Genomic DNA, 23,941 nt, shown 5'->3' with positions numbered 1-23,941 from the left:
CTATCACGGAAAACATTTTCACACACCAAGGTAGATTATGCTTACACATTTTATCCCATAACCATGATTTTTGTTCCCTTGGCACCGAAACCACAAGTTCTCCTCTTTTTGGTACTTACATGTACAGCTCAGAAATCTGTAGGCTGGATTAACAACAGAGTGAGATTGTTACCTACCAAATTGAGCTACCAAAAGTTATTCTGCTAGGTTATACAACTAACATTTATGTTGGTTCACAAGACTGTCTTCATTAGCTGTACTACTTAGCACTCAAGACAAGCCATAATCTAACCCCCAAAAGTCTGCTTTTCAGTAATGATTAAAGTTCCTAACATTAGAGTACTTTACACAGTTCCTCAGAAACTTACTATTTTCAACCAGTCTGAGACCTCATCCACTTGTTGTTCTTGATCAGCCAGCATTTAACAAACATCCACAACAATGCCACCCACATTGGTCTGCTCCTTAATCTTTGTCCATAAATTCTCAGCTGGCTCATCACTCATCCCTATACATTCCAGCTGCCCCCTCACATGAAGGACATCTTCACCTTCTCATCTTCCCAGCCTTGTCCTTCCTAAAGAGGCTGTATCACTCCACTGCAACTGTTTGGTCATGCAAGGCATCCCACCACTTCTTGCCACCTCAGCAGTCCCCATTGTATGGCTTAGCAAGTTTTTCAGCAACGATCACCACTATTTTCCTCTGCTACATTTGCTGCTGGTAAAGTCAGCCCTGGAAATGAATTGAATATGATCACTAGTGTAGATCCTCTCCTGACTGATTCCTGGAGTATCAAATAATGGTATTAATACTCTTCATAATTATTTCTGTGGGCTGTAATCTTCTCAAATTTCACACATCAAGCAATATAAGATCTAACTGTCATTTGGACCGACAAAAAGTTTTTAATAAGAAATTATTGGCAATGTTAAAATAAGCAAAATTTCTCCTCCTTTATCTTCGTCCCATCATACATAATCATATAGATATTAACACACGACAGAAGTACTGAAATCTGTCACACTCTTGCAAAGGAAGTAACAGAAATAAACAAATCCCATCTGAAACATGAATACATCTTGCTGGACCCCATACAATCTCTTGTAAGAGATGTAGAATAGGTATAGATCTACAAACAAAATGCGATACACAAATAAAAGTAGCCATCTTCTCAGCTTGCCTGGAAGAGAAAAATTTCATTTGCTTTCATCTTCATCCTTAACTCTTCCTCCCTGTTTTAGCTGAATGGGATAGACATAAAATGATTTTATGTGATGGAAAGAAAACATATGGATTCACTGTAATTATTAACAGTCTAAATTAATAGTTGCATCAGAAATGAGGGAAAAAAAAAACACTCCAAATTATTCACAATGAATAGGCTTTTAAGTGGTTGCTCTCACTTGCCTCTACTGTAGAAAATGTTCTGTTTGTGAATACTGTTTCCACACCTGCAAATTCCTTCTCCCTGACATGAATTAAAACACTCAGAACACTAGTATGTAAAAAAGAAATAAAATAAAAAATCTTTCAGTAAAGTTCAATACTATAAAAAATACAAGAACTTTCATAGTTCTGCCAAACCGTGCCACTAGAAATAGAAATATACAGTGCATAAGGCATGTTCTCTCAACTCCTAAGATTTCCCAGCCTGTAAAAACTTCACTAAGGGTGTAATTATTTCAGTGGAAACTTGCCACCATGAGAACTAAAAACACTGACTGTAGTGATAGAATTTCCTCAATTCATTTCAATAAAAAGCAATCAAAACAAAGTTCAATTTAACAATTTGCAAGTCACAACGGTTTGAGTATTAAAAACATAAAGATGGAAAACAAGATTTACTTTTTGGAAAACGCAATTATTTGTAGTGCAGGAATTCAGAAACGTCAATTTTTCAGAAATGTCAATTGTCCCCTTGTTTAAGTGACATGCACATAAAATTTGCAGTTAGTCTGTGATGCACATCAGAAGCTGTAAGATTGCTTCTCCTTGACTGTAAATGTTTAGAGAAACCTCTATACAGATTCTCCTGCCAAATAATACATGGCAGGCTGAGATGGAGTCAGGTAGAAGGGGGAAAGGTGTGCGATGCTGCTTCTCAGACACAGCATGGTCCCATTATCTCTGTGATATGAAAAAATACAGATTCTCCTGCCAAATAATACATGGCAGGCTGAGATGGAGTCAGGCAGAAGGGGGAAAGGTGTGCGATGCTGCTTCTCAGACACAGCATGGTCCCATTATCTCTGTGATATGAAAAAATCATAGTGTAATGCAGTCTAATAGCTAGTACAAAAGAAAAACACTATTCAAATAAAACATAACTGAAACAGCCCTGGGAATGCTATTCACACCTGTGAATGTTAGGTTGGCATTTTAGCAAAAGGTGGCATGCCTCATTTCCTGCATGCTAGAGCAGTTAACATTCAATGAAAATGTATTTTCAGCTACATTTTCTTTGTGTGCAAAAACCTGTCAGCATTTAACTGCTTTTTGTTTTGATTCTTTATTTGTTTTGTCAGGGGATGTAAAAAGGGTACACTTTATCAGAACATTTGCTGAACAGAACTTGTATTCCCTCTTACAATAAATACTAATCAAAAGATTTCAAGGTTCACTTCTTTTTCAGCTAGGACTGTATAAAACGTTAGAGCTCTTTTACGAAGTTCCATAAAAAGGATTTTCTCTCCCTCTCTTTCTAATGGGCTCTATTTCGTTCATTAGAGGGAACATCCAACCCAATGACTGTGTGGACTTGGAGAAATTTTACCTCCTCCTTTTTCACTAGACAGCTGAAAACTCCATCAATTCAAACAGAAGTTATTATGAGCAGGTGAGGAGTACTGCTCTGTTCATTGTTAATTGCTGCAATAAATGAAGCAAGGGAAAGACATAAAGAGCCCACAGTCACCAGGACAGTCTCTCTCCATATGCATTTGTGCAATACTATGTTTAATGTTGGCATTCTTGAAATCTCTACATAAAAGAGCCCTAAGTAGTATTTTACAATATTCTGACCTCACTTAACCCCACCTGTGATACACACAAAGTGTGAAATAACGGCAGAAATAACAGCAGCAAAAATAATCTCATCATTTCAACGAATCCGAAAGAGTATGATTATAATCCATAATCTATAAAAATCTATGCAAGACTAAGCGTGATACAGATGACTGTTTCTATCCTTTCTCTGTTCAACGTATATAGTTCTGCTTTTGCTTCTTTTCTTTCCCTTTTTTAAACACCCTACAGTACAAGACAGTGATACCTTTTCTTTCTCAGCTAGAGCTATCCCTTTTATTACACAAGATTATCAAAAGATTATGAACACTTCAAAGAAACAGCCCCAAGGTTTTTGCCTTTGGAATTAAGGAAACCTTGCTTCCTGCTACAAGAAGCAAAAGTTCTAGGAAGGACTGTTTTCATATAGCAGTATGAACAGCACTGCCAAAAGTTTCAGTGATATTTTTCCAATTGTTAACCAAATCTCTTTTTAGACATGTTACCAGAAAATGCTAGCACTGTTAAATATTTGGGCCCAAAAAGTTAGATACTGGAAATCTTATAATGTGAATGGTTTTACAGGATTTTCAGGTTAGGTCAATTTGTATAAATATCATGGGTTTATTTGGACATGACACTAAACAAACAATTATGCCTTGGAGAAATAAGAGCATTTCAGATTGTTGTCATAGATAAAACACTATAAAACCTAAATCATTCTTGCATATAGGAATGTAATTCTGTGGTTCTGTAATCAGTCTTTTAAAGAGACTATTAACACATTCATTTATTTGTTTATAGTAAGACATCATTAGAAGCACAGCACCCACTTAATGCTAGATAGGAATAAGGGAAACAGTTTGAATTATGGTTTCTCAGACACTGTTTCACAAATTGGCAAATGAAGTTAGTGCATTGTTTCCAAGTTTACTTCAAAGTAACAGACGCTGACGTATGTGAAAAGATGTCAAGTATCACACCCCTGATGGCTACCAACAAAGTTTGTGAAGCACTTCCTAATGTAGTTTTCACTTGTACATGATCACTAATGATCACTTTCCTGGCTTAAAAAAAAAAAAAAAAAAGTAAAACGATGGAAACGAGTTGAAGAGTCAGAGGTTCTGAAAAATTAGAGGCTGACAACCAATAAATCTTTCCATGTTTAAATAAGCTTTCAACATATGCTCTCACAGCAGTAACTCAAAAGCATCCGAAATTCAAGAAGTTAATTTGTTGCAGCATGTTTTCCTTAAGGAATTCTGCTAAGTTTAAAATATATGGTCTATGACATCTGCAACACAAAGTATGATTACGTTGCCAGCCCGCAGTGACACAGATTTGTAGATATGCACAGAAGATGCATGCAGATAACTTTCTGAATTTAAGGTTTTAAAAATACTACTCTGTGCTATACTGTATTAAGAGTAAGTATGGATTTTTCTTTCTCCTCCCCCCCACCCCTTTTTCTAAATCATCAGACAAATCATGTAAAGCACAGGATCTGCACTACTTGTAAATATGACATTAGAATATTCCTATTACAGGCAAACAAAATTTAAACAATATGAATATTAACTCGTCCAAAGCTCTTAACTTAGATATACTTCATGGCAATAAATAAATAAATAAATAAATAAATAAATACCTTCCGGTTCAAAATTTGTATTTCACAAAAACAAGCCTGCTTTTATTTATTTATTTTATTAATAAAACAAATAATTCTAGCTGGAAACCCTGCTTTTGTCTTGCACGGAACACTCTTCACACACACACACACAAAACCTATAACAGACTTCAGACGCTGCCTTTTACAACCCCTTGCTCTGTTTTGGAATCTGTGGAGTTGTTCTAGCCAAAGGGAAGGCCAAGAAAAGTCTATACAGTGGTCTATACTCCTTTTTTTTAGATCTAAACAGCCACTAAACATAGCTGCCTATGTTTATTATTACAGCTCTGTCCATTAATGGTTGCTTGAACACTGAAAGGCAGGAGAAGCAAGTCTCTCCCCTCTCTGAAATACAAAAAGAGGCACTCAGCATGACTGTGCAGCAGATTATCATGGCTTTGCCATCTTCCTTTACCAAGTACCTCATACTGGTGTTAATCAACAGAGTATACCGAGAAAACTACCTTAACATTGTTTGAGAAACATTTCTGGTGTTGTGCAGTTCCTATAAGTTACATAAAACTAATTAAATGATTTTGGGGGTTGTTTTTGTTTGCTTTGTTGTTGTTGTTGTGGTTTTTTTTTGGTCGTTTGTTTTTGTTTTTGTTTTTTTTTGCATTCTAGTGCTTTTGATCAGAGATGATAACCATTTCGAGGAGGCTTTAAATTTGACTTTGTGAGGAAATTCCAACCAAACACAGAGCAGTGATTATCTTCACTTCTCCATGGAATAAGGGTTTGGGGTTATCTCAAGGAAATATGTAGCACTCCATTGTCTCATGCCCTTAACTTCCAGAGAGTTACATGAAAGAAACCAAAAGATGATTTGATTACAAATGACATGGGAAAAACTTTTTCTTCATTGGAGTTTCTTAAAAAGCACTTTGTAGGTAAAGAAGAATGCTATGTGCTCTCAATAAACAAGCAATAGTTTCACTGAAGCAATATGATACCGATGCTCTTTGACAGCATGGCACCTCTTATTGAAAACTCATTTGCTCACAAAACCTGATCTTCTAAGGAATATTCCACTGAAGTCACTTGCACTAGAGAATACTTTGGCTGACAGACCCATGCTGTTCCATATGGTTTCCATCTCCTGAGTCAGTAACATGGCCAACTAGCTTATATTATGCAATATTTGTACAAAAGCCTAAAGGCCATCCAGAGATGGTAAAATCTGAGGCTGAGAACAGTTGACTCCAGATCATACAAACTTCCAGACCTAAAACTTGGTGGGATGTTAACGAACACAACTGAGTGAGGAGGTCATAATTGCCACATACTGCCAATGTCAAAGTGCAGAGGTTAATCGCTGAACTATCTTGAGGATAATTAACAGAACATTTCAACACATCACTAAGTAGAACATGCCAGAAGAAGAAGGATCAAGTATGTGAAGTACACTGCCCTTGCAGTAGACACAAATGTCGATGAACCAATTGTCTGATTTTCAGTCTTGCACTTTTAACGCAATGCTAGCTTGCCAAGGATGGGCTACTTCCTAAATATTTCTTATCATAAATATATAATTCTCGTTCAAATTGCTACAATAAATTCATATTTTTTCTTCTATATACTGTCTGTAAGTATACTGGAATCCTATCTTGGCTTGGCATTATAGATACATACACCATGGTGACATGGAGAACTGTTTTCTTCACTTAGGCAGATCATGAGCATTTAGATTCATTAAAGGTAAATAAAACACAAGCATTACATAGGTGATTTTTTTTCTCCATTATCTTTACTGCTATTCACGGGTGTTGTACATCTTTACAGAGTTGAAGTACACTGAGATATTTAAACAAAATGAACAATATATCTCTTATGGTCTCTTATGGGGCAAAGTGGAAGTAAATAGGTGGTACTTCAGCCCAACAACACTCCATTAAAGAAGAAGGCACGTTAAAAGCAAGTATCCAAGAGGAATCAGCTAACTGGACTAAATATTTAACTGAAGAAAGAGAATTTTGGGAGATGCATACCATGACCTGTTGCACAGCCACAGCAAAAGCAAGACTCACACAGTAGAGTAGCAAACATATCTTCTAAACATAGCAAAACACTGGTAGCACTGCACTAAAGGGAGAACATTACACGTTGTGTTAAACAGTTTGTTCAAACTTCGAGTCAATGAATGTCCAAGAAGAACATTCAGTTACTGAGGAGAAAAATCAAACTTGATGAAAGCATAGTGGTTGGTACAGGATGTATGTCTCTTCTAAAGGGTTCTCACTTCCCACTAAACAGCTGCTGTAACTTTGTTGATGACACAGAAGATAAGTGGCACGGTAAAAAACAGTGCTAAAATCATTGTGTGGGCAGAAGACTTCACAGTCTTCTCCACAATCAGCTCACTTCTTTCATTTCTAACAATATGAAATGATTTGCTTCTTTATTGATCAAAAGAGGAAAAATTAAATCTATGAACAACCTAAACCTTTTTATTTCTACTAGAAAGAAATGCAATTAAGTTACATGCTTAGACATTTCCTAATATTTCATAACAAATTCCTAATAAGCATTAGTATTGTGTATAGTCTTTGAAATACCAGTTGGTGATAAAGATCCAAAGGTGTTTGGGAGAATTTTTTGAAGCTTGAAAAGGGTTAGTTCAAAACTTTGGGGAGGTAAGAAAAGGGCATAGTAGCTACACATTTGTTTTTTTCACATGATCGAAGTCTGATATCCAGTTTAATGGTGTCAAGGAGATTTTTATTATCAACACCAAAACAAGCAGATTCAAGGTCTAAATTAGACAGCTATAGAGTTTGTCTAAATAGAAATTTTTGAAGGTAAAAACTGTTCACAATAATGCAAAAATTATTAACAAAGATTATTAGCATTAACAAAGCAAGATGATGCTTTCAAATGAGATACTGATGCATCTCGAAAATGGGTGCACAAAGTTCTTGTTTTCCAAAACACTGCTGAATTGAATGGAGCTTTACAGGAGGTAAGCAAAGACCCCCCAAAATAGTATTTTGTCATAAAGGGAAGAATACAAAAAGGAACACCAAAATGACAGAGCATGGAATACATCAAGTTCAACAAAGTTTCTTCCAACTTATTCAAATACAAAGGAAGGTAGATCCAAATCCACTGGTTTACAAACAACGGATCTATGGTGAAACAGCAAGACTTGTACTTCAGCATGTAGGTATCTGACTAATTTCCAATCAAGGCACGTAAAGGCTCAATAATCATGAAATTAAGTAAAGGAGAAAATTTACTTCCTATTCAGAACTATTGCTTCCACTGTTTTCATTTCCACTGTCAGATTCTTTCAGCCACACCAGATAACAACCTGCACAGCTTCAAGCTTGAAATGCTACATTAAAAAATGATCATCACAAAAAATCTTTTCTGTTATTTTACCTGTCACTAGCACAGTTACTTGTTGCTGTCCAGTCATGTTGAGGGTTCACTAGGATGCCCCAAGAGAGGAACACAGAGGTTGGGGTGAGAGTGCCAACTACCAGCTGCAGAGGCTTTTGAGTCTTGGTCCGACCTAGAAACATGCAATTCCAATTACAAGTTAGTTTCTCTTGCAGTATGTAGGGGAAAGTTTTTGCAGTCAGATACTCAAGTAAATAGAGTAAAAAATCAAAGAGAAAGGTACAACAGCTTGCTCTCTTTATCACAGCCAGCACTTCTAATGTATGATTTAAAAACAGTGGTTAGAGACAGTGTCTGTGATCTGTTTGTTTACTTCTCACTGAAAGGAAAATACATGGAAGAGAAACTGCTCCTTCCCTGAAGCCAACTGAGCAAGAACAGAGGAAAAAAATATAGAATGAAGTTTGCAGAAAGGAAAGAAGGATACAACCAGAAGGCAGCAGGAGCACAGATTAGGTTACCACTTAAAAAAAGAAGATATCAGAAACACAGTCAAGCCCCAAAGGCAACAGAAAGACTAACTTTTCAGGAAGTTGTACAGAATGTATTTCAACCTTTGAAGAAACTGTAATATTTTACTTCTAGACTTATGGATACAAGGTAAATCGCAAGGAAAGAACCCATCTTGCTATTATTTGGTGGGCAGGAGGGACACTGGTTTACAAAATTTTGTTACGCTTTTATCTTTTAATAAGCTTTCTCTATTACTCATTTTTCAGATTACGAAAGCTTTTTTGGTGTTTTTGGTATGAAGTTAATCTGCATGTAGCTTAAAGTTGTGGCTGTCTCGGACTGCATCACTGAAGGTGTCATACATGGTTCAGGACATTACTCTCATTCCATGTAATAGAGAAATAGTGCCTTGGCAGGATTCCTAATAACACTGCAGTTGTGTCCACAAATAATTCATACTGTCTGCAGCACTTTTCATCAAGTGTGTAAAAAGGACTCTATTTAAATGAGGTTTAAAAGCTAATAGATGGAAACAAAGAAGTGATCTAGAGCAACAACTTTGAACCTGAAGTTTGTGGACTGCTACAAGCCCAATGAGAACCTTCATTGTATGATGAGTTAAATAGAAATTCATAGATTCCTTACATCACTCTACATACTTGTAATATCTAAAGGATCTGTACCTCCTCATAATATACAGGTGACCACAAGCGTACCAAAAGTTTATAAGCCATGAATCTAAGGGTTATGTTTTGCACTGTTGTGAAACAAATCTAAGTTTCTTTTCATGCCTTTTGATCCCTAATACCTGTTCACTTAGCAAGCCCAAAGCAGGTTTGACCTGTACTTTCAACCAATGTGCGTTTAGACACCTTAACTGTGTGGGTTTTTACTGTACATTGATGATGAACATTGTCAGAGAAATAAAACACTCTCTACCTAACAGAGAAGTATGATATGCTTTAAAATACATGTACTATGGAGGCAAATATCCAAATAGCTTTCCTGGTTTCCAGACCAGTTCCCAGGCTCCTTCTCCATTGTTAAAGAAACAACTAAAACAATCAGTCTGGTCATTTACCAAACCATTTGGCAAATCTTCTGTCTACAGTGAAATCCCTTTTTGACCACTTTCTGAGGAAATACAGAAAATATGCAACTTAAAAACAAACAAGAAGAAAACCCCACAAGCTCTCATGTAACTGGAACTCATACTGTTGTTGTTTTTTGTGACCTACATATGATTTTGATTTTGTCTTATTATGCCATTTGTGACCAATTAGAAACTAATGATTTATGTACTTTAAAACCAGGAAGTATGTGATCATCTATTTTGATCTATATGAATACAAAGCATACAACTCTGTATTGATCAGAGCTTGAACCAGAATTGTAAACAGTCTTCATATGTAAATTTAAAATTGCAGCGACACGGATTCTACTGCCATCCTCAATAATTTGTCCAGTTTAACTACTCTCACTACTAAGATGACCTGCTGTAATATTTAGTTACCATTAAGCCAACGGCTATTCTTACACCTTTATCTGCTCGACTGAAAACTCAAATATCAGTCTTGTTTGACAAACCAGTTTCTGTAGACTATAGATACTAGAATTAATAATGTCCATATATATGTATAAAATTGGACACATTTTTGATCCATGTTTAAATATATTCATGTGTTTAAATATACAAACACACCCATATATAAACATGGTGGGTCTGAAAGGTGAATCACTTCTCAAAATGTTTCCCAGTATTCAGTTCTACGTTTGGCTGTGAGTGAGCAGAAAATAATTCCAACCAGGAACTTGAATGAACTTCTTATAAAGATTTCTAAGTCTAAACACATACATATATACTAACAACTTATTATTTGCAACAGGACAGTGATCTTGAGAGACATCCTTGTACCAATATAAGGAACTAAAACTTAACAATATTAATGGCATGATCAATGTCATGTAGAAAGTCTTTGAAACAGACAAGAAGCAAATTCAAATTTCTGCTGTGTTACGTATATTTTAAGCTAGAAGCATTCCTTTTTCCTTATCTGCTTTGTATCAGCAAGCACTGTAGGAGTGCTGATTTACATACACACAGGCCGCCATTTCTAATTAGAAAAAAAGAGCATTACCATAACCATGGATAAAGGAATCCTTAACTGGCAGTTTAGGAAGAATAACTTAAATCCACCAAACCATTGTATTTCAAAGCTTTTATTTTTTGTGTGCATTTATAGATCTCTTTAAACATCAGAAATTAATATTCTGAATTTCAATTCTCATTTATAAGAACTTTTTACAAGAACTATCCTTAGATTTTGAGCAATCTTCATGTGAATGCCACATACATGACTAACTGCTGACTAGGAAACACTGTCCTACATTTCACCTTCATATGGAGTTCATGCATCCCAGTCAGACACCTACAGTTACAAATCCCTTTTCAAAGAAAACCAGTAAAAGCAAGATATTGTCCTCCTTAAACTGCTTGAAGAAAGAGATGCAGTAAAATACCTGAGCAAGATTTCTTGTTATTTGAAACACGTGCTGGTCTTACTGAAACCAAATACCGGGGCTCTGCATCTGTAAATGAAGAAACAAATAATGAGTATGGTGTTGCTGTTTATTTAAGAGAGGGATTAACCTATAATTCATAACAAAAATGTAATATTCAGTAAAGGATTGACACATTATCCAGTCTTTGTGGTCTTTAGGCATGTTTGTTCCAAGGTTTATTCACCAATCATGCAGAAGTATTCTAACCACTAGAAAGAATAACATATCCTTGCAGTAAAGATTTTACCATTCTTTTTGACTGAGACATAACAAATAGCCAAACTTGCCAGGACATACATGTAACACTTCAACCAAAACATTATTTAGAAAGCAAAGGAGAAGAACAGCTCAGATGAAGAGGAAAAAAGAGAGAGTTGCTTAGACAGCTGCCATCATTAGGCTACTAACAGTCTTTCCTCTCTTACGAGGTCCAGGTGTAGTGGGTTTACGTTGCAAGGTTTTGGTAGCAGGGGGCAGGGGCGGTGTCTGTGAGAAAGATCTAGAAACTGCCCTATGTTTGGTAAGGGCCCCACTGCTGACCAGAGCTGAGCCAATAAGCGATGTTGTTTTGTGCCTCTGTGAGAGCATATTCAAGACAGGGGAAAAAATGCTGCGCCACACAGCAGCTGGGAGAGTGAGAGGAGTGAGGAATGGCCTTGCAGGCGCCAAGGTCAGTGCAGAAGGAGGGGGAGAGGTGCTCCAGGCGCCAGAGCAGAAGTCCCCTGCGGCCTGTGGTGAGGACCATGGTGAAGCAGGATGTCCCCCTGCAGCCCATGGAGTACCATGGTGCAGCAGGATTCCATGCTGCAGCCCATGGAGGAGACCACGGTGGAGCAGGTGGCCCTGCACCGACGGAGGCTGCCGCCTGTGGAAGACCCCTGCCAGAGCAGGCCCCAGGCCGGACCTGTAGCCCGTGGAGAGGAGCCCACGCAGGAGCAGGTGACCTGGCAGGAGCTGCTGCCCATGGAGGACCCAGGTTGGAGCAGTTTTCTCCTGAGGGATGGACCCCGTGGTACGGACCCATATCTGGAGCAGTTCTGGAAGAGCTGCTGCCTGTGGGAAGCCCACGCCGGATCAGTTCATCAAGGACTGCATCCCATGGGTGGGACCCCACAGCACAGGGGACGAGAGTGACCGAGAAGGAGTGGCAGAGAAGAAGCACTGTAGACTGACCATAACCCCCATTCCCCTGTGCCGCTTGGGAGGAGGAGGTGGAAGAGGGTGGATGGGGGGGGAAGGTGCTTTTGGTTTCTTTCCTTTGTTTCTCACTTCTTTAGCTTGTTAGTAATAAGCAATAAATCTTACAATCTCCCTATGCCAAGTCTGTTTTGCCTGTTAGAATAATTACTGCGTGATCTGCTTGTCCGTATCTCAAACTTTGAACCCTTTTCATCTTATTTTCTCCCCGTTCCTCTTTGAGGAGAGGAGTGAGAGAGCGGCTGTGGTGGAGCTTGGCTACCCACTCGAGCGGAACCACGACACCAGCACGTGAACAGTAGAGATGAAGCACACCAGAGGAAGTTTTGCTGACCTACTGAATGGTATAATAATATCCATATAACACTTTTAAATTGTTCTAGTGGAACTGAGAAATTTTATTAGGGTACCAAATCTTACCTCTTTGATATACTTGCAGACTAAGTGAAAGCAATGACTGGAGGGGGAAAGGTTTTAGTCTACTGCTCCCATCTCTTCTATACAGGCATAGCCAGAGCACAACCCAAGAGCTGATCCCTGTAGTGACTGCTGATGCTGCCACGTGAGGAGGACTCTCAACATGTGAGGCTGCTGGGTCAGGTATTGTCAAGCAGCTTTTCTACAAGTGCTTAGTTACAAAGCAATCCACGACAAAACACTCTCCATTGTTAATTAGAAGCATATTTGCTTATGATGTTAAAATAGTGCCTGTTCTCTTTGCATACATAATAATTTTTCACTGCTTCTACTGTCAGACACATTAGCCTGATACTGCACATGGAGTTGGTTGGTTTAGTGCACGCATTTTTATAAAAGGCAGTTTGAATAGACTTGCAAGATGTCCCAAGTAGTTACAAGAGCACTACCATAATACAGAGTTGTCTTAACATCTACAACATATCCTATATATTTTTGAAATTAAAGAAAAAAAATACTGAATTCTACTTTTAATATAAGCAATGATTACATTAAAAAGATGCAAAACAAAAATAAAAGACAGATAATTACAACACAATAACCTTCGTTGACACGTTCTGCATCAACTTTAGAACCATTTATTTATTGACATGTTTCTTCCTAGAACCTTTTTTTTATGTATTGTTTCAGACTGTACACCTACTGTAAACAGTGTCTCAGTAAAGAGTCGACATTTGTAAAAAGAAGAAATAAAGTGTGCTGGCCATTTATCACAGCATATACCCCTATAGATTAACATTAAATTATTCAAGATCTGCACAACTGTTTGGTTGCAGGAAATAAAGTCTGACATGCTCAATACAGCATCCACATCAGTCACTTACTTGCTTTATAAATAGTTTTACAGACCTTTTCCAGAGAATCATCGTAAGATTTGACTGTTCAATGCTTTCACAGTTTTGAGTACTCCCAATGAATGTAAAGTTATCACTAATATCTAAAGAAAGGGACTCATGTTTGTATAAAAAAATACAGAGGGCTCTGAGTTTGACTGGATGTTCTGCATGCTAGTACAATAGAAATTATGTTGCATGCAACAGGAGAGCAATAGTTCAACCATTTTCTTGGTCATGAAGTTCATCTCAGAAACAAATTGTACCTTCCATACTTTTCAACATTTACATTTAAGTTAACCTCTATGCATTTTCTCACAGGAAGAAAGAACTTTTGCAAAATATTTCTTAAGTCTAAATGAAAAAACCTCTCTCCGTTTTTACTCCAGTTTAATTTTTTTTTCTGCCACTTCCCATAAAAGGTTTGACTGCTTCTTTTCAAAAAAAAAAAAAAAAAAAAGATATCATACTGCATAGCCAAAAAAACACAGAGCCATTCCAGAGACGAGAATTTCCGTCTTTGGATTCAGATTCAGTCTTACCAGAATAGCTTATATTTCTTTTCAAGCACTGCAGCCATTCAAAGAGATGCAGAATCACTGCTAGCTGGGTGTCAATTGTGAAAGAGCTTGGAAATTGTGTGGAAATACCAGTCTTCATAGGAAATAATGAAATTAAGCAAACCAAGGTTTACACAAACTCTGACACATTTGAGAGACATCTGATGCAGTTTGGATGACAAAGGCACACATGGTAAGAGGCCACAAGTTCAGATACGTTCATGTTTCTGGCAGCGAAAGACAGATAACCTCACCCTGCAGCTTAAAATAATAAATGCTTTGATTAACACAATGCTAAGACAGCGGTTTTAGTTTGGAGAATTCAGAAAGGAGATTTTCCTTCACTGTTGATATCAGAGGTTGGAGCTTTCCACCCTTGTAACTTACTTAAAACCAAGCTCTATTATTACCCAACTGCAACACTGGAAAAGAAGTCATAGGAGCTTGCAGAGAGATGAGTATGGGCAGAATTTGGCCCATAGAGATCAAAGATACTTTAGCTGCAGTTTTTAGAACAGAGGTTTCTCTGTGTAAAAGTCGTGTACTAGTTTAGATACACGTAGCCAAATCTGTATCTGCATATGAGAGAGTTAATTTCCTTCACAGCCCAGTGTTCCAACACCCGGAGTCTACCAACTAAACAGAACCACTGAGAATTCTCTTACATCCAAATTTCTGTAAGGGGGGAAAGAAAATCAGTACTGAATAAACAAACAACTTGCAGCACTACATAAAAGGCTGTACCAGACTGGTAAAAACTAACTTAATTTGACTTATTCTATGCATGTAAGTCACTTGACACCCACACTATATAAGTACTTTAATTGTCTATTATTTTAAATGGGTTTCTTTTGTTCCCAAAATAAATATAACCGAGATGAGCACTGAAAACAACTGCTCAAAGCTGTGTGGACAAAAAAGTGAGTTAAAAAAGAAAGAGTGCAACTAGAAGTGTAACTATCCCTTCACTTACAACAAAGTGAATTGATTAATATTTATAGAGACATACAGTTCTTCTGGGATCCGTACAAACATCTGGACATTTTTTGTACTCAGGCCTGAAACCAGAAATAAGTGACAAAAAATTATATATTTATAAATGTATATTAAAGAATAATATTAAAAAATTAATATTTATTTATTTATTTTCCCTTGTGCTTTAAACCAAGTTTTCTGCTGTGCAATCATGGCCATTTGGGAGACTGTTACAATTTTCACAAAGGGCTGAGCAAGCTCAACTACAACAGAATTAATTTTGAGTGTCATTTTGAGCTCTCACAGAATCACTCTTTAAAATACACATATATGTGTATATATATACACACACAGTATATTGCAAGTACATGCATGATCTTGTAAGGATCGAGAATCTCTGAAATGAGAGATCTCTACAGAACCATGGAAACTTCAACAAGTTCAGTTTGAAACACGTTCACAAATTTGATGGAAAAATCTTAGGTTCATTGCAGCTTAAGGCCTTCTTGAAGAGCTGGTACCCTAAGATGTAAGTAAGAAACCTGTTTGTTTGAACCAGTTGCTGCCTACCCCCCAACTATTAAGGTTGGGCTGGCAAATGCCATGGCTAACCTCTCCTCTCAGGTGGCACACAAATGGTTCTGTTTAAACCTCTTGAAGCTGCAGATGTGAAGTCCAAACAGACAGGCTTAAGTCTTTAACAGGAAAATGACCTTAAGTACCAGATGACTGCTATTCAATAAATCCATGCCTAATTCTTAGTGTCTTAATTCCCCAAGCAAGTGTTTTGTTGTTGTTGGCTTGCTTTGCTTTTTTTGACAGTTCAGTTGGGTGGCTTCAAAATGTCATCAGCACTGCCCTTTCAGGTGTCAATACTTGCAAATGAATAACGCAGTGCCAGTTTGGAGCAAAGCACTGCACTCAGGCAGGCATGTACTAACCAAATGGCTTCTGAAGCAGGAGGAAAGCCTAGTACTTGTAAAGAACTAGGTTTGGTGTCTATGTATGTATCAAAAACCAGTATCATGCATATGCGTTTGGTACATATTCTTACATATTTTTCTCCCACCTCTCAAAAAATAAATAAAAAAATAAAAAAAGAGAGGCATTCACCCATCTTTTTTTAGCTTCTAAACACCACAGCTATTACAGCTCAGTGAACCATCACCAATTCGATGAAACCCTTCTCTGAACTCCTTCAATGACTCAGTATTTTTTTCATCCAGACAGCCTGAAAGACACACACACACTACATGTACGCACAGGTATGTCTACAATTCACCCCAGGAGAAACAATTCAGAGACTGCCAAACTGCACAAAAGTAAATCACTACTTTGGCAACATTATAAAAGAAAAAAAAAAAAAGAAAAGAAAAAAAAAGTTTATAAAAAGACCAAGATTTTGTGATACTAATGCTATATATAAACCTGTCAAAACAAAAAACCTTGTTTTACCCACCTGAGTAGCCTCAGGAGAATACCAGCCTTGAGGAATGTAACAAAAATGCAGCCACAAAAACATCAAACTAATACAGAGTATCACTTAATTCCATATGCTGTGAGCTATGCTTTGAAAGCAGTGGCAGCAGGCAGCTAACATGCGTTGCAAAGCACTAACAAATTCTGCTTATGTTCAAGCATGGATGATTTCAAGCATACTCTGTGAATTCATTTCAAGGTTCTGCCAACATAGAAATGCAGCTGAAAACAAAACAACGTAAGCATGATTTGACTTACAAACTTAGAATAAATTTTAACATAAAATATTGAATCATTAGAATTAATATACTGACATTCAGGAAAACAAGTCAGTATGTTTGTCCAGGTGCTCATCTCCTTCTGAATTAATGTGTACATTATTTGGCATCTCAAAAGGCACATGGTTAATACACCTGTATTTGTGTGACCATTATTGGGTATAAGAAACCGCACTGCGTGATCTTTTAGCCAAGCACTGCTCTAGCACACATCTCTGAATTACACTTAAAACATGATGATGCTGTATGATATTAGAATTCTTCCCTATTTGTATGCAAATTTCACCCACAACTTATTACACTTATTATAAAGCAGAATTGCCAGCACATTCTCCTCTTCGCTGCACAGCCTGGCTCAAGTAAAGGAAAGGCCAAACAAAGTATGGCAAAGCTCTCAGTCAGTTTTAGGAATTCATTTTATTCAGCATGTTAGCTAATTGCTGTCCATTCTTACAAAATTTTCCTCCCAATTTGTCTCCACCCAATTTTTGGGGTTTCTGCAGCAGTGATAACACATTCAAGGAGGCTGACTTTGCAATCTTCCTAACCAAGTTAGATAAAACTAGCACAAATTTCTCAAGGAAATATTCTTTCTTTTCGAGTCGTGCAGACTGAAAAGATTTAGGTGAAAGTTTAAATCAAGCTCAGAACTTTGGGATGGTCTATTCACCTTATTTAGTAGTCTAGATGAATTTACATTTCAATATCCTTTGACACTGTCTGAACAGTTTTCCTTGACCAAAAATAATGTTGCTTACTATTGTATACGCTCATGAAGTACATCCAGCACCAAATAAAAGACATCTTGTATCCTGATACTTCTTTGTACCAAATTTTAAAGCTGCCTCATCACTGCCATTTACCCTTCACTCTGGTTCAAATCCAGCTGTCCGGCAATGCACGAAGTTGCTCAAGAGCTGATTGCCAGCATGAGCTCATTACATGTTCAGAAAATCCAGCACAACTCTTCTCTCTTTTACATGCCCTCTGCAGGCAGTTCCTGTTTCAAGGATGTTGTTACACAATTGCTGGCTCAGTTATTATTTTAGTTGTAAAAGAAAAGGAAAAAAAAAAAAAACTATTTTAAGAGAAGAATTGATGCAGGGCGATGCTGAATACTTTGGTGGATGAAGCGTAGGTGGATGTCACACTTTCTACAAACATACACATCTTTACTGGTTATACATCCTAGGAAAGGTCATATTCTCACTTATTTCTTCTAAAATACAGGCACAGACACATGTGATTTAATAAATTATTCAAATCTGCCGACTTCAAGTTTAGTGTTAAAAGGGGCATAAGAGATGTATAAGCCAGCAGAAGATCTGACTATATTTCATTTGTATTCAACAGTGACAGGGTAGGAAACATTGAAGTCGTGGGCCTTATATAAAAATATATTGCTGTGTATACTGTGTCACCTATTAAAAATCAAGTTCGTTGTTGCTTCCTACCCCATACTCCAATTCCAAAGCAGGGACAACTATCCCAAACAGAATATTGGTCTTGCTGCTCCATAAACAAAGCCAGGCATTCAGAGCTAGCTCAAGGGAATGTCTGCAAGGCACTTCATTCTGCTGCATATACTTATCATGGTTGCTAGCAAGGAAAAAGGACATTTTACGGGAATTATGCATTTTAGGGAATCAGGAATTGTATGAGAAGTCTGTATGTTTTCTTATATTAGCCTAATTACTCCATTAATGAAATTATATATATATATATATATATATATATATTTGAGCAGACTATAGAGTTGCCTGCATGTCTGTACCATTTTCACGTGAATGACAATTTGTTTTCAAATGAATTGACAATTTCAATACTATCAGGTCAAGATCCACTTCTGTCTAACTTCTGTCTAGACAGAGCAATTCCATTGTCCTGGATCTATTCACTCTCTCAGGAAACTGTATTCTAAAGCAATCATCCCTAAACCACTGGGAAAACATACCTTTTACTAACTACCAGATGCCTTTAAATACCCAGTTCTAATCTTTCCATTTCAGCAGCCAAGCCAATTTCAAGTTGTGACCAGTTTTAATGTCCTTAGATCAATTGGGAAAGGTCCCCTCTTTCCATAACTACTAAAACTAAAAGGAGAAAAGGAAGCCTTAAATTGTACTAGTCTTGGTCTAAACAGTCCACAATGTTTCTTCACATTTGGGATTCATTCCTTCCATCCTGTTCAGTAAAAGCTGCAACCTTTCTATGGGATAAGCTGAAGTGAGAGAGGACCGAGAGGGCATTTATCAGGGTGAACATGAATACTTTCCTATATTCCTAGTTGGTTTTATTGTGGGGAAAAAAAGACGGAAAACACCAAAGACCATTCGCAAAGTGCACGGTGCCACCAGAATCACCAGAATATCCAGAATGTGGAATAGACGGTATTTCTGGAGTGAAATTAAAAAGAAACAACAACAAAAAGCTTGCTTAGAATGAACATAGAATACTAGGCCAATTTCGTCACCTGTTAGAAGCACAAAAGTAGCCTAAGACTCTTAGCAATATGGTCAAGGGGTACTTGTACCTTTGGAAAATATCTTGAGAGTATTTATATTACCCCTCTACAATACCTTTTATTTTCCAACATCTACATAAATCAGAGTCTGAGCTGAGTTCACTGGGTACCAGAATAAAACCAATCCACTGTTGCGAAAACTATGAACCATCCTGCAGTAGCTCCAGCTTAAGCCAGCACCTGGTCCCTAAAATTGTAGGGGGTATTAGCAGTCACCACTGTCTTTTCTCCTCTGAGGCATGTCACTCTAAAACAGAGCCAAAAGCACAACTAATGCTTCTTTCTTTAGCTGATGTACACACACAGAAAGTGTAATCAACACTGCTCTTTAAAGAGAACAGTGGTGTTTAACATTAATGCAATGGGAAATGTTATGCTCTCTGCTTCCAAACTCCAATGAACAAATACACTAAGCAACTAATGTAACCCTAAATCTCTTAACTAAAAGCAATAGTTCCAGTATAGGTATTGTTAATTGCCTTAAATATATATTTGAGTTGAAGTACATACACATTGCTGTTAGCTTCTTTTAGGTCCTGTGCTTTCAATGATGACATTTTCTTCAAGTTGAAAATGCTAGTATTTAGTTATAAATTATATAAACATTATGTTGCATATTGCATTTGTAGTATTGGACATCCAGAATTCATTATCATTCACTGTCACTAGGAAACTCATTGACAACTTGTTTTAGCATGAGCGAGCTAAAATTTTGAAGTTACTCTCCTTTAAAATAATTAAAAGGAGAGTATTCCCCAACACTTGTGTCTTTCTCTGTCTAGACACATTACAGAAAACATTTAATTTCATTACAGGAGATACGTATAAAAGGGTTTCTCATCTTCAGCATTTGTCACTTCAGGATTTTGATAGCTTAACTGTAAGCTTTAATGAATATGCATGCAGCTGGCCACTCTGATTGCAGAACTAAAGAAAGGTGTCTACAGTTCCAGTCATTACATATTAGCACGAGAGTTACAGAAAACCATGATCACCTACGCTTCAGGTGATGTTCAGCTTTGTTTTCACATGGTTTCACAAAGCATTAGGTATTAAAGCTGCTATTAAATGGTGAGAAGTGCACACAATCTACACATTACACTATGTTCAGGGCTTTTTCCTCTTTCCAAGGATCTCAGAGCACCTGAAAAATATGAATCCCCACTACTCCTGCAATATAGCTACGTAGATATTACTTATACTGGATTCTCTGTAGAATTGTGCATATCCTTGCCACTGAACTGATTCAAAATAAAGTTTAAGTGATGGCTATGAACTCAAACACTGAATTGGTGATAGAAGTACGGAGAGATCCCAGGAGTACAAACTCACAGAAAGGAACAAGTCAGCCTTTGCCAGAGAGATCTTATGAAGGTCTCTAGTGTCTTAATTACTTTGTGTCTATCACCTTATTTAATCTTTTTTATTCTATAGTTTTCAGCCTGGAGCAGACACCCAGAACTGCCTACACTTCTTCGCCACATTAAAAACGAGGCAACTGTTACTTCTGTGCTTGTGCAGATTTACACTAAGATCACTGACATTACAATGATGAGGGTAATACAAGAACCAGGATTCATTTCAGACAAGAAAAGTGTAAAGAAAAACAATAAGAAAATCCTCAGAAATTTAACAGATTTCTTAAGATATCATATCCTGATAAATCAATGTTTTAATAATTTACAAGACAATTCTAGCTGATCCAGTTCTCTTGTCTTGCTATTTTGCCCATACTGACACAACCCAGAGTTAAAGGGACTGCCTAATTTACTTCTCCTTCCCTATAACAGGCAAGAGGATATAACATGCAGTTCAATCTCCTCCATACAAGTACTTGTGAAATCTTCTGTAGCTTCTGCCACAGAAGGTATAGGTTATTCTGTAACATGCAGAATTGGAATATGCCCCTATAAAATAATGCATCATTTCATAAAAAAACACATCATATCATAAACATTCCCAGCAAAGAGAATTAAGCACACAGTTCTCAGAACTGTTTCATTGCTTCTTGTTCTGAGTTAAAAACACACACATCTCCCTTGTATACTGCTTACGCTGCAACTTCAGACAAATTATCCCATATGATCTGTAATATGGTTAATACAGTACAATCTCTTAGGATGAAAAACTCCCATAAGTGAAAATCCTTAAAACAAATATCAATAGCAAGCTGTTCCAAACAACAAGAGCTGTTTGTTCTCCTTGAAGGATCTCCTAATTCCACTGTTATCTGAAATTCTTCCCAAAACAAACTTAAACACAAAAAACCCTGAGCAGCACCCCAATAAAAACAAAAATTAAGAAACCCAAAGGTTCTTGATCTCATCGCTATGTTCCTAAACCATGACAACAGCAGCATGCAAAGCAAATTACATACAAAGCCTTACCAAGTTCAGTTATGTAGGTGTTTCCTTCTGAAGGTAAAGGAATGTACTGATTAGAGAAGAAGCTGCTTCCGTAACCCAGGACAAAACCTTCAAGTTTGCTGTTTTGACTTGGTCGAAGATACTTCATGCAAACGGTGTCATCTGTTGCATTGATCTGAACTTTCAGGCTCTGTCTTTTCACTAGGAAAAGAGTAAAAATAAGAGAAGATCAAAATGTATTATTGTGTAACTATGTATTCAGTAAAGGAATATGACAACATGTAGGACAGTTCAATTTGTTAATTGCAATTAAGAGTTGCAAGGTAGAGTCTCAAGGCAACTGAGTGTATATCAACTATCGTGTAAAATTGTTTTCCAGTATGTCCATTTCTTCCCCTCATTAGTTTAGTATTAACTATCACATCTACGATTGCAGTTGTAGAAGAGTACATGAAGTAAATGAAAAAATGCAAGTATCTTTTCCTTTAAATACAGGAGTTATAGCAGTATTATAAGACCCACTGGTGACAAAATTGCCGATCAGGAGATTTTTTTCTTAGTTAAGAAGAAATTTAAAATGATGTTTTAACATGAAGTTAGCCATATTACAGAATTAGAGGATGAATAGTAACTATGTCCAAATAAAAATGTTACAGTTATGATTTATTTATTTTCTGCTGTGTTCAGCAGGAAATGTAATTTTCCAGTTGGAATTACACCAGGACACCTAGACTAACAGAAAAACTCAATGCAAAATTACCAAGAAGTTTTTCTTTTTCAATGTTGAATTTTATGCTTTCCAGAGGAGAAAGTAACAAGACTTTAACTTGTAACAACATAGAATGAATTCACAACAGAATAACCAACTTTATAGACTGCACAAAAGTGTTTCTTCCTCTTTTTTCTTGGGTGAGGTAGGATTGGCTTTTTCTTCCCTAGTACTTAAAACTTTATTACTCCCTTGTCACTTTTAGGTTTATCAAATTTTGAGAACTGTTGACTGACAGTGCTCAAGAAAAAATAAAAAGGAACAAAACAACACACAACAAACTAAAACAAACAAAAAACTAATGATTCTTCTCCAGTAGAATCCAGTAGAACATTTAGGGTTACTATTTTTCCTTGAAATATATTTTTTTACACCAGACAGGTTTTCAGGCATTGCCTGCAACCATGAAGGTTGAAAATACTTTTCCAGGGAGAAAACAAACAAACAAAAAAACAATTTCAAAAAACCCTTTCACCCTTTCCTTCTAAAACCTAAAGAAAACCAATGAGAGACATGTCATTAAATAACAGGGTAGAGCAATAGAGCAATAAACAAATTCCTTTTCTTTCCGTCTCTTTTCCTTCTCTTCCTCTCTCCCCCCTCCCTTTCCTCCCTCCTCTTTCTCCTTTCCCCACAGGTAATTGTACAGTGACGTTCAAATTTTCTTTAGACAAGCATATATTGATTCTTTGCAATCACACTGCAGCCCTTTTTCTGAAGAAAATAAGATGACAGGAGATGCTGAGAGGCCACAGTCCCCATTCTCTAAAGATGATTTAGTAGTAGTGATGAGCACCTGCAGTTGTCTGCACACTGATTGAAAAAACCGAAGCCAAACACTTCATGCCCCTTTCCTTTAGACAAAGGAGCACACAAGTAAAACTGATGGAAAACATGTGCCTCCGATTAGACCTTTTCTTTATCTGAAGACTGATCAAGTAAAAGCACTCCGCCAGGAAGCCATCCCAATTTTCCAAAGGCAACTCTGCCAGATTCTGGAAGACTGCAGGAGCTGAAGAAACCTCAGCGCCCTGCCGGTTCCAGCAGCATGACACCGGCCTGGGGGAAGGGCCACGGCTGCTTCCTCATCTGGGCGAGATACGAACTTCTTCTGTTCTCACTCCGGGAGACTCCCAGCGTGTGCAACTTTCAGCATCAGCAAGGCTGCACACAGCAGAAACCAGGCAGAAATCCCAACAGGCTTCCAAGCCCTCTTAATACACTCCATAAAGGTGCTTGGTAAAGTCTAGACCCAAGTCTAGGATTACTGTCTCCAACTGACAGCAAATTACGTTTGTTAAACATTATTAATCTGCTGAACTCTGAATTACAATACCTAACTTTGGAGAACAAAGCATAAATGAAAGATGGTCTCCTTTAAATATTCATGT

General features: G+C 37.2%; 1 protein-coding gene across 50 annotated transcripts in view; it reads right to left on the bottom strand.

Annotated features, from left to right (window-relative positions):
- ABI3BP (ABI family member 3 binding protein) overlaps positions 1-23,941 on the bottom strand; it is a 148,251-nt gene that overhangs the window by 102,263 nt on the left and 22,047 nt on the right. For 49 of the 50 annotated variants that reach the window (XM_068695482.1, XM_068695319.1, XM_068695399.1 and 46 more), the window contains exons 2-4: positions 21,803-21,982; positions 11,051-11,119; positions 8,057-8,189 (exon numbers count right to left, since the gene is read on the bottom strand). In XM_068695482.1, the coding sequence (XP_068551583.1) occupies positions 8,057-8,189; positions 11,051-11,119; positions 21,803-21,982 (382 nt within the window). Of the gene's footprint in view, positions 1-8,056; positions 8,190-11,050; positions 11,120-11,339; positions 11,412-21,802; positions 21,983-23,941 lie in introns of those variants that run through there. The other variant, XM_068695545.1, reaches the window with a different exon arrangement.

Source organism: Anas acuta, chromosome 1 (assembly GCF_963932015.1).
Source record: "Anas acuta chromosome 1, bAnaAcu1.1, whole genome shotgun sequence".
Classification (NCBI taxonomy): domain Eukaryota; kingdom Metazoa; phylum Chordata; class Aves; order Anseriformes; family Anatidae; genus Anas; species Anas acuta.
This window is presented reverse-complemented; position numbering and strand designations above follow the sequence as displayed.